The 12,199-nt window shown below is 41.9% G+C and overlaps 1 protein-coding gene across 1 annotated transcript in view; it reads left to right on the forward strand.

The window, feature by feature from the left end:
- The first annotated feature begins 1,307 nt into the window (after positions 1–1,307).
- Positions 1,308–12,199, forward strand: part of Xkr6 (XK related 6) — a 245,607-nt gene continuing 234,715 nt past the window's right edge. Inside the window, exon 1 of the mRNA XM_076852257.2 lies at positions 1,308–2,529. Coding sequence (XP_076708372.1) covers positions 1,769–2,529 — 761 coding nt within the window. The 5' untranslated portion in view covers positions 1,308–1,768. The remainder of the gene's footprint in view (positions 2,530–12,199) is intronic.

Genomic DNA, 12,199 nt, shown 5'->3' on the forward strand with positions numbered 1-12,199 from the left:
TTTTGGAATCATTCCCCCCAACCCTCAAAACCAGGGGGTAAAAATTCTCTAAGCATTTTCTCAAAGTCTTTATAGGTTTTATCTTGGCATATATACTCATGAAAAGTTGAGTCTAAAATGCCTTGACACTCTCAAAACGTAAGTAGATATGCTCATGTTAAATATCATGTACATCAAAGTAACTATTAAAGTTGTCAAAGGCAACTTTCCTTCTTCAAATCTCAATGCCATACAAATATGATATACTTGGTCCTCTTAACAGTCTAAAGAAAGTTATTAATACTATTAGATTTTACTGAAAGAAGAAATAAAATCAGAAAAATGTGTTAAAAAATCTAGGGAGATGGATAAGAAAATCCAGGCATTTTCTTTCTTTTTTATTTTTTAATTTAACTTCAAATGCTCATTTCACCTACTTAGTAACAACCACAAATGTGTAGCTTGCCTGTCTAGCTGAAAATATAGTTTCACTGGAAGATCATTGTAATTCAAATCCATTCAGTGCTGCTTCACTTATGTAATTTGTTAGCTAAGTTCAAGTAGTGTACCTGCAACTATCTTAATGATATAGCACATTAATAACATTTTCACTCATTTAAAGCTATGTTTACCAACATAGCCTTAGCACCAAAAAAAAAAAAAAAAAAAAATCCTAATGACAATATTCACACATTCAAGTAGTCTGAACAAGTAATTGATACATACAGGTTAAGTTCTGGCTAGTTTTGAATTTTCCAAATTAAGGTCAGAGAATTTTCAAGCCACACACTTAAAAAAAAAGTTGATAAATATATTTTGGTATTGCAGAAAATAAACTCAAGGTCACAATATGCCCATTATGTCCTTATTCCAACATGCAAGACACAACCAGGCTGATTTCTACCTGGATTTTGCCTGGAGCTTTCTTAAGGGAATGGTGGAAACTTTATTACAAAAGATGGTGAAGTTGTCAGTGACAAGACAATCAGGGGGTCAACAGAGGTAAAAGGGGAGGAGAGATGTCTAAATAGAAGTGAGAATGAGTAAGTTTTTGTGGGAGTCAGTTAAACTGAGTTATGTACCTTTTAGAGCCCCTCAAAATAAGAAAGGAGTAAGTGTGCAATGTAAAAGAAAAAGGAAAACAGCCAGAGAGGTGAGACACAGCCATTTTGGTGTGGGGGGTGTCTAACTACACAATGAGGTCATCCTATCTCCCGGAAGTGACACGTAATCACCTGCTTTGCACTGGCTCCGCCCCTTCCCTCAGAGGCCCCGCCCCTTCGCCAGCAGCCGGGAGGGTGTTAGGGGGCGTTTCTCCAGGAGGAAAGCTGTGAGCTGCGACGCTGAGGAAGGGGACCCCAAAACGTCTGGCACTGCCCCCTCCAGGGATCACTTTGGACCGCCTCACTCGGCCCAGCGGGATTCTGAAACGCCGAGGGGTCAACCTGATGGGTTTCGGGGTCAACGGAAGAGGGGAAGGGGAGCCCTGGCGGGGAGAACCCCCCGGCCCCCCGCCCAGCAGCTGAGGCACTGAAGGGCGGCCATCTTGGCCGGGAGGGTAGGGCCGGGGAGCTGCGGGCGCCGTGCGATTGGGGGGCTCGCCCGGAAGTGACGCCAACCACCCGGAAGCGGAGGGGGTTCCCTGGCCCACTCCCCCCTCGTTCGTTTGCTCCCCCGCTTCCTCCCCGCCCCCCTTCCTCTCCATTCGTTTCCCCCCCTCCCCGGTCCCTGCCTTCTCCCCCCACCCGTCCCTCCCCCCCCAACCTCCGGAGCTGGGAAGAGAGTCAAGATGGCGGCGAAATCCGATGGCGGTGGCGTGGGGGTGGGCTTCGCCCAGCTGCACAACCTGGACGAGGCGGTGGGCAGCGGCGGCGAGGAGGACGGGGAGCCCGGGGGAGGCGGCTGCGGTGGCGGCGGCGACGGCAGCGAGCCTGGCGAGAGCAGCTCGCTGCACATCTGCCACTGCTGCAACACCTCCTCGTGCTACTGGGGCTGCCGCTCCGCCTGCCTGCGCTCCCTCCTGGGCAAGAAGCCGCGCCGCAGCGCCGCCGCCGCCGACGGGGGGGACCAGCCGCTGCAGCCGCCCGCGGCCGCCGGCGCCGACCGCCACCCCCCGACGCCCTCGGCCGCGCGTCCGCAGCCGCCGCAGGTGGAGCGGCCGTGGCTCGACTGCCTGTGGATCGTGCTGGCGCTGCTGGTCTTCTTCGGGGACGTGGGCACCGACCTGTGGCTGGCCCTCGACTACTACCGCAAGGGGGACTACGGTTACTTCGGGCTGACCCTCTTCTTCGTGCTGGTGCCGTCGCTGCTGGTGCAGAGCCTGAGCTTCCGCTGGTTCGTGCAGGACTACACGGGCGGCGGGCTGGGCGCCGTGGAGGGGCTCAGCAGCCGGGGCCCCCCCATGATGGGGGCCGGCTACGGCCACGGCGCGGCCCGCGGCGGCCCGGGCGCGGGGGGCTCGGCCACGCCGGGGGCGCAGCGCCTGTGCCGCCTCTCCGTGTGGATCTGGCAGTCAGTCATCCACCTGCTGCAGATGGGGCAGGTGTGGAGGTAAGCTCTGCGGGCGTGGGGGCGGGGGCCGGCGGCGGGCGCTCGGACGGGCCGGGGCGGGAGGATGGGTGGCCGCGAACTCCCCGGGCGCCTCGGGACCGTGGTTCGATCCGGATCCTGGCCACGCCTTTTGGCCCAGGGATGCCCAAGTCCCTCTGTCTGCCTGTCTTCATCCCTGGTTCGCACTTGGCGGAGACCCTGCCTCAGCCCTCCCTCCCCTCCTCCTCTGCAGACCTCTGTCTCCTGGTTGTCCCTTTGCACTATATCCCAAGGTAATCAGCCACTGGCGCTCTCTGTCTGCACCCTAACTCGCGTCCTGGTGGTGGGGTCGAGGGGGGGGGAACCTGGTTTTCCCCAGGCGATTTGCACTCGGTTTGCCCCTTGATGAGACATGTCTCCTCTTACCCCGTTTTCTCTCTGCAGTGGCCAGTGTGGGGCCCTGTGGAAAACCCTTGCTGCTTTTCCTTTTAGAACTCCATTCCACGCTCCCTTCTCCCGCAGTCCCAGCCCCTGTGAATGACTCCAAACCGCTGCCCTCCTTGAAGGAAAAATGACTTTTTTTCTGGTTTAGACGTGCCCTTTTCTTAGTGACAGGTAAAAATTGGATGTGTGTGATGGCAGCAAGCGTTTGCTATTAATTCTCACCTCTAGAAATTCAGCTACCCTGGACACATCATCTGTTTTGGGTGGCCAAGCCGGTGTGTAAGTGATTACTGTTTACACAAGACTCAAGCTCGGCTTTGCGGCCCTTGACTCTTAATCTGAATTCTCCATGTGCCAGGTGAATCCCTCAAAACCCACTTGCAGGTGCTCTTTCTCCCTGGAGCCTTATCTGATTACCATAGTGGCTACACTGAGGAAAGAATCCCACTGAAACCTTAGTCTGTGCCCTCCAACTTCACATGAGCTTGTGTGTACATTCAGGAAACGAATTTTAGTTGAGAGTGTTTGCAAGAGGAAAAAAATCTTACAGAAGACAAATTACATAGGGAAAGGCCCTTCATGTATGTGCTTCTGTGAGAAGGCCTAGACTGCCCCAGCTCCTATATGCCCAGTAGATTGTAGGCCTCAGCATTTTAGGTACCTGAGGTATTTCAGCTTAACACTGAGAAGGTTCATTGTCTTTTGGCTGGTTTGTTCAGATATCAGTTCTGAATCTTAAATAAAAATGTTTCAGAAAGCATGGGATTGAATTAAGTCAAAACATGAGAATGAATGCAAGAACTTTGTCTTACACATTTTATATGCAAATTCAGGATTGGGGAAATGAGGATGGTCTTCCCACAGTTGTTTACTGGTGTTCTTGGTTGAACCAAGATCCATTTTTCTAACTGCATTTGTCTGCAGGTAATTTGTTTCCTGTGAAGTTTATAAGAATAGGGGAATAAAATAGAAAACCATGATGATTAACTTTTAGCTGCTGTGAGCATAGCTTGAAGTTAAATGAAAATTTGCAATGTTTTGAATTTGACATCTAACCCCCCCCAACTTTATTCTGAATCAAAGATTGTGTATGCTATTGATACCTTTTTTCAGTTTCTTGGAGGCTGGTAAGATTCAAACAGTGAATGGGGAGAGATACAAAAAGTATAGGAAAGGGAGAGACTTTCAAGTACTAGTTGAGTTGAACAACATATATTAATAACTAGGCTTCTACTCAGGTCACCTATCTCCATGGCTTAGACTTCTTATGAATATGAATGGAAAATATGAATGTTGATGTTAGGTTAAAATTCCTGAGAGAATAATTTCTAATGTAACACATTGCGTTTAACATAATGAAGTGGTAGTTCCCCTCCCCTATTCAGCTGAATCTTAATTGTATTTTGGCAAAATAGAAGTCTAGATTTTTGGGACAAACAGAAAAGTATGTTTTAGTGTAAATTTAGCTTTTGAATTTGTTTAAATGGCATGGTTTATTTTCTTATTTTTCTGATCTTCATGTAACTTTGAAGGTCTGCAATGAAATTTGAGTGTGTGTGTGGTGCCTGTGATTTTAGTATGTCTAATTTTTTAAAGATTCAAATATAGCTCTAAATATCCATAGGGTTAAGGTGTTGAAGGATATGCTAGTTCAGCCATGCTGTTTCATCCACCATAACTGTATTTCGAAATAATTTTATTTTTTCAGTAGGCTGATTTTGTTGGAAATGCTCCAGGAGCAAGGTCTGCTCCTTATACCTGCTAGGCATGTTGCTTGCACCGAAATCATTCATAGATAGGAGGTTGGGAGAAAGGTTTTTATTCTTTTCTTGTTTTCATCTCTTGGCAAACAGTTGCTTGTCTTTGTGTGTAAACACACATCACCTCAGTTTTTACAGCAGATCTTCTGGGGTTGTAGGTTCCTTAATCATATTTGTGATTTAAATTGCTATTTCATAAGGTCACATGACATAAAGGTAAAGGTCCAGGAATTCTATCATTTGATTTGGGCTACATTGCTAAGAAAATATGTCAGTGAAGTTGTACATTGTCAAAACTAATTCTATTAAACCTTGAATAAACTGTCTCTTCATATAATTTTTCTTTCCCTTTCTGAGCTCTAAAATTATTTGAGTCTTGTTTGGACAGAGCACATTGCTTATTTAAGAACATTTAGTCACTCCTGGTATTGAAGCATACACTTCTTTGCGTGTTGTCTTTCTTATAATGATGGTATATACTTGACATTTCTTTTGCCAAGTGATTTTACAGAATGTAAGAAAGTATTTTGATGGGGTGAGAATTGGAGCATGGAAGAATAGTTGTGTGTAATGATTTGATATCACGAGCCTGTTTCTGTGAGCACTGGTGTATGGACAAGGTCTATATAATGCATGCTTTACTAGCACTAGTTACTAAACATGTAACTTACTGTGTGGCTTTGTGTGCTCTACTTTTCAGGTGATTTTCCTAGGGATAATGGGCATGTGAGTCACTCTGAACAGAAATCTGAGTCACTCCAGGCTGTACTTCAGTACAGTGTGTTGTCATTATTAGAAAGTGAGATCGAATTCGTGGAGGGTTTGAGGCTGGGAACAGTGATTGAGTTTGCATCTTGCTTGTCATATGTAAGTTGCTCTTGGCTGTTGTCCTTTCTGTGCCTTTGTGTCACCTTTGTGCTTAATGTAGTGGTTGTTCTCTCTATCAGGGAGCAACAGTTCTTCCCCAAATCATTAATCTTACTTAGAGTTTATTTATTTTTATGTGTGTGCTTGCATTCTTCTCCTTGATACAGTAGAATAAAATGTACTTAATTCTTTATAGTGGTGCCTATTTTTAAAGTGAGGGTCAGCTGTTCTTTATCTTGGGAGATGGAGTGGGCTATAGGGTGGCTTTTAAGGAAGAAAAAAGAAAAAGGCATTTTACATTTTATTACGGCACCTGAACACTCTGAATCTTTGTTTTAGAGTGTTTTTCTGTGTTGAGACTAGGTATAATCAGAACACAGCTCTATAGTCAGTGCTGGATGTGACTGGGCTGCTGCAGATTTTTTTTTTTTCCTTAATTATTCTGTCCTTATCCCTGTAAGTAGGGAGCATCTAGTATATTTTGGGTCTTTGTTCATGTTGGATATTTTAGAATAGTGGTTCTCATTTCTGGCTGAGACTAGAACCTACTGCAGCTTTTAAAGAAATAGAAGTGCCTGGGCACTGGACCTTCCAGAGAAGATTCCCACCACAAAATGCAAACATCATAGCTTCAAAAATTCCACAGCTGATCAGACGGGCAGCCAAGCTTGAGAAGCATATTGAATTGGGTTTCAAGCTTATTCCATTTGGGGATGGGTATTGGATTTGTGTTCTTAATAAAATATGGTGGAACAACTGGGAAAGGAGTGACTTGGTACTATGGAGTTTGGTCCCCAGACAGTGCCATAGCTAAATGCCTTTACCTTGGAAACTTGAGTGTCTGGAAGTTTCTTGGGGCTGTCTTAAGGGTTTGCACTTAGGTATTTCAGAGTTTCTGTTTAAGTCCAAATATGAATCTCATCCTAAAAAGATTCCTAAATTTGAAGTGGTCTGCAAACAAAACGTAGGCCATTTTTTTGCCTTTTGGGTAATACAAATAGTACTTTTATGATGCTATTGCCCGTAAAAGGTATTTCTGTTGAATTTTGAAATGATTCCTTTAATAGGTTTGAGGAAAACATAACTGGGATTACAAGCAGTGTTGGGATAAGTGATTAGTAATGTTCTTGTAGTTCTTAAGATTTTGTGATTAAAGAATGGAAATGCTACATTACAGATAAGGACATTTCATTTGTCTGGAGCCAGGGTACCAGTCATAGTTACATTAGAAGGTTTTTTGTGTGGGTGGGGGGTGGGTGTAGGAAGCTTTATATATCTGCTTATTACTGGGTAGGAATCTCAGTATTGTAAAATAGTATTTTTAAAATTCTATCTATAAACTTAATGGGATGTAGGGTTAAGAAGATATTGAGCTTTTTTTGTGGTGCTGGGGAGTGAACCCAGGGCCTTGTACATGCTAGGCATGTGCTCTACTTCTAATCTACACTTCTGCCCCCTCAGGGAGATTTGTTTGATAAACTTGAGAAAATTGATCTGAGAACTGTAAATAAACAAGTAGTCCAAAAACAAAAACAAAAAAAGAGGAAATTGTCTTACCCTATCAGAAAGTAGATTTGTTGTATCAACAATTAGACCAATGTGCTGCTGGCAGGGAAATTAAATAGGTAGTGATAGAGAATAAAGAGTCCAGGAATAAATTGATAGCATTTGTGAGAATTCAGTACATAGTAAAGGTGACATTTGCAATTAGTGTAGGGGAAAAGAATTATTTATCAATGTGGGCAAGAGAGTGTTTGCCCAGCGTATGTGAGTTCCTGGGTTCCATCCCCAGCACTGCAAAAAACAAACAAACAAATATTTGAAAATAATTAAAGATGATATATAAAATGTTAAGCTGTAAAAACACTAGAAGAAAATTTAGGATGATACTTAATCTTTTCATGAATAAGACCCTTTTGATCCATCAAGGACAAAGAAACAGATTTAACCACATAAAGTTGCCTCATCTTATTTATTTCCTTTTTCTCCTCACTTGAAAAATCTAGGAATACATGCTTAGCTGCGAGGATACGAGAGTTAAATTTAGACAAAGGTACTTCCTCTGTCTAAAGAATGTATATAAAAAGAGAATCTGAAGATTACTTGTTTTTGAGTGAACACTAACAGTAAAAACTGGTGAATTTCAAGGGAACATAATGGAAAAAAATGACTGCTTTTGAGTAAAAGTGCAACTAGTGATGTGCATAGTATTTTCAGAGTGATCCAGAACCAAAACATCAAAACTGTATTATAGGACTCCATCTTCTGACATGTGTCAGAAATCAGAAGTAGTTTATTTCTGCCTTCAACAGTATTTGCTTTGTTTGATTTTTGCCTACTTTATCCATATGTTAATTAGTTAGCCCTATGCACCAGGTAAATTCTGGAATGTTGGGAGGAAAGAAAGTGCCCCTCAGCGTTGTCATTTTCCAGTGGTTGGCTTTACATGTGCTCTCAGCAAATGATGTTCCATTTATCTGATTTCTTCTAGTGAAAAATACTGGCTTTTCGGTTTGACTTTGAAAGAATTGAGGTTTATGGAAAAAATCATAAAAATTTAAAAAGTTCAGTGACATTTGACTAGTTGCCTAAAGATACTTCACTTTTTATTACTATGAGATAATTAAACACACACACACATACATACATGTGCACACACGTACACATATGACAGCATGGTATATAGAGAACAGTCACTGGCATTAAGTAAGTTTTAGGCCTGGAGTTTAACTCAGTGGTAGAGCACTTGGTATATGTGAGGCCCTGGGTTGGATTTCTAGTACTGCAGAAAAGAAAAACAGGTTTATCACTCTGCAAGTTATAAAACAACAGGTAGTATCAGTTTCCTAATATTCTCTTTATCAAATAAGGAGTGAAATTGATTGACATTTTATGTTCCTTTAGTTAATTTTTTTTTTTTTTTTTTTTTTTTTTGCAGTGCTGGGGATTGAGCCCAGGGCCTTGTGCATGCTAAGCAGGCACTCTATTCCTGAGCTACATTCCAGCCCTACTAATTAGTTACATAGCTTATTAGTTAATATTCAAATTTACACCATACTAAACTTGCTGAGAAATTTGTTAAGTTGGTTTATCAACTAATTTTGAGTTTAATGCAGCTAAAATTATATATTAAAGTGGTCTTTTTTTGCAGTCATTATAAATTTTTATTCTTAAACTAAAACGAATTTATTTTTTAAAGTTGTATATTTTAGAGGTTTGTTTTTGTGTTTTTTTTTTTTTTTTAACCAAGATTAGTTTCTTTTTTGGGATAGAACCTCACAGTCAGCTATTGTAATGTATTCTTTCTATGTGTTTTTAACTTTGAAAAGTTAGTGTTTAAAAAAAAATTTTTTTAGAATGATAGCTGCTATGTTAAGTGCTTTGGTAAATAATTCTGTTGAGTTTTTTTTTTTTCCTAAGATTAAGGTGTATTTTCTTTATTGGCTTGAGTTGAATTTTTGGGAAAGATAGGATTTGCTTGGAGGATTCAGCTTTCTATGGTTGTGACAAAATACCTGAGGTAAAGAACTCAAAGGGAGGAAGTGTTTATTTTAGCTTATGGTTTTGTAACACAAGGTCCTGAGAGTGCTGAAGGGTTCTTGTCTCCTGCACTGGAAGATGACAGAGGGGAAAATTCAGTAGCAGATTTATTAGAAGAAAGCAAGGAAGCTCCACCGGTGTGGGAGGGATTCCCAAAGAGGGTGCTTCCCATGGCTGTTTAAGGGTTTTTATACTGTTTTGGTGAAGAATTAACTTTTCATTGGTTATTTCTTATTTCCATTATGGGGTGGTTTAATGTGTTTGCTAACCCAAGTTGTGCTGTACTTGTTCTTAAAAGAATTGCTTGGGTTCAAGACAGTTTGGAGTTGACTAGTGTTGGGTGGGCAGTCAGGGAAGCCTGGCAGCAGCAGCAGGTGTCCAGGTGTGGGCAGGGCCTTCTGTTCAGGCAGTCAGAAGCAACAACTAAAACTTTAGCCTAGGGTTTTAACCCGAAGTGGTGGAATCCTCATTCTCTCAGTCCCTGTTTTTATTTCCTGCCTCAGTTTCAGAGGTTTTGGTTTATGGGCACTTGACTCCTTTGTTTCTGGGCTGCAGTGAGGCTTCAGAACACGATGAAGAGTGTGTGGTGGAGCGAAGCTGCTCACCTCCTGTGGCCAGGATGTAGAGAGGGAGAAAGGGGCTGGGAACACAATATACTTTTCAAGGGCATACCCACAATGGCCTGCTTCCTTCAATGAGGCCATTTCCAAAATGGGTTAATCCATTCATGAGGTCAGAGCCCTCATGGTACGGTCACCTCCCAAAGTACCCCTCCACACACTGCTGCGCTGGAGATCAAGCCTTTGACACATGAGCTTTTTTAGCCACACTTCAGATCCAAACCTTAATAATGAGAATTAATATTTACTACTTTATCTTGAAACATCAAATAACTTTTTGTCTTAAATGCAACATTGTTTTCTTTTTGCTTTTTAATGGGGGAAAGTGATTTCCTCGTTATCTTGGTCCTGGATTTACAGAGCATAGACTGCTCATCACTCCTTCCTAGCATCTAGTGGGGGATTCAACTCATGGGATAGTGGACAAGGAAAACCTGAGTTTTCCTCACTGCACTTCTGGAAGGGTGGTGAAGTTGGTATTCTTGTTGCTATGACCACCTGCTCTTAAGAATCCTAAGTCATAGGTACTGGAGCTTGGATGCTTTTTTCTGTCATCATTTTGGTCCCTCCACCTCCATTTTGTTTTAAATACATCGAACAAGAGAGAGGATAGCAAAGATGAAGACAACCCCAAGACTATAGCATGGGAAGCCTGCCAGTAATAGAGTCTTCTGGGAAGTGCAGAACACAGGCAGGCAGGCCAGACTTTGTCTGTTAAGCTTTTTCTTCAAATGGGGCCCAGAAGCTTCTGTGTTTGGAAACCCCAAAGGGCATGCTGTCATGAAGATTCCCAGCCTTACCATAGACTGAAAGAATTAGAGCCTGGGGGAGTTGGTCTAAGGAAAGTCAGGAAGTCTTTATTAAGCAAACATCTAAGCCTGGGGTGGGGGTAGGAGGGAGTGTGGGGAACACCTTCATTCCCCAATTCAGTAATTGTTGAAGAAGTAGCTTTTCTACAATTTTTTTTTTTTTTTTTTTTTTTTATAGCAGGGATTGAACTCAGGGGTACTCAATCACTGAGCCACATCCCTAGTACTAGTTTGTGTTTTATTTGAAGTCAGGGTCTCACTGAGTTGTTTGGCGCCTCGCCACTGCTGAGGCTGGTTTTGAACTCGTGATTCTCCTGCCTCGGCCTCCCTAGCCGCTGGGATGATATATGCTACATACAGAAAAGCCTATATATAACATATATCACACTTATGCACTTCTGAATTCTGCACCTCATATTGGAAATGTTTAGAATAAATCCTCATAGTTAGAATACCATTATCTCACCTAAGGCAATTAACAGTAATTTCATAATTATTCCTTAATTCTATAAAGTCATCTAACAGCTCATATTCAAATTTTCAGTTGTACCCAACAGTGTCTTTTATATTTAACCCCTCCCCTCCAAACAAGGATTTGATCAAAATTTATGTGTGGAGTGGTTATCTTGCTTTTTTTTTTTCCCTCATCACATTGACTTTTGCAGTGCACAGGCTACACACATATATATGTGTGTGTGTGTGTGTGTGTGTGTGTGTGTATGTATTTATATATATTTCACTGCTAACTTTTATCTTACTAAAAGTTATGACTGCTAGATTACTTCTTATAAAAATATACTTTACTCTTTGCAATCAGGAAGTACATTCGTACCCCCACTGCACCTGAGGGTTTTACTTTCCTCCGATTCAGTTTTGTGGACGTCTATAATTCAAAAATATTAAATGGTGTATTCCAGATATTATGAATTTTAAATAACTTTTAATAAGTTTTAAGTAATTTTTAATACTATTTTATTTTATTTTTTAAAAATAATTTTTAGTTGTTGATGGACTTTTATTTATTTATTTTTTATTTATTTGTACGTGGTGCTGAGGATCAAACCCAGTGCCTCAGGCATGCTAAGCGAGTGCGCTACCACTGAGCCACTACTCCAGCCCCTCATACTATTTCATTATAGTTTTTTTATTATTAATCTCTTTGTTGTGCCTAATTTATAAATTAAACTTGTTTGTATATGTATACACACACACACACAGACACACACACACACACACATAAACAGTGTACGTACCTAGGGTTTGGTACTGGTGAAGATTTGAGGTACTCACTAGAGGCGTGGAATTGTGGGAGGGGGGATTACTGAAACTCATGGGGTCAGTCTCCCATTTCCTAAAAAATGATATTACTTTTTACTTTAACATCCATTGAGAATTCTTACTGGACTCAGTTATTAAATTGTTGGTAGGGAGGGACATTTGTGTTTTAAACAAACTCCCCAGGAATTCTAATCTTCTTGAACGCTTGATAGCCATTTGCTGTACTGGAACAAGGCTCTGAGAGTTTAAAAAAAAAAAAAAAAAAGTCTGTTTTCAAGAAGTGAGTCTGAATGTAGGCAGTAGTGGGTTTGGGATGGGTTGTCAGTAAGCAGTTAATGAGTTTAAGCTTTCATGTTACTCTTAGAGGAACAGG

The sequence above is a fragment of the Callospermophilus lateralis genome, chromosome 4 (assembly GCF_048772815.1).
Source record: "Callospermophilus lateralis isolate mCalLat2 chromosome 4, mCalLat2.hap1, whole genome shotgun sequence".
Classification (NCBI taxonomy): Eukaryota; Metazoa; Chordata; class Mammalia; order Rodentia; family Sciuridae; genus Callospermophilus; species Callospermophilus lateralis.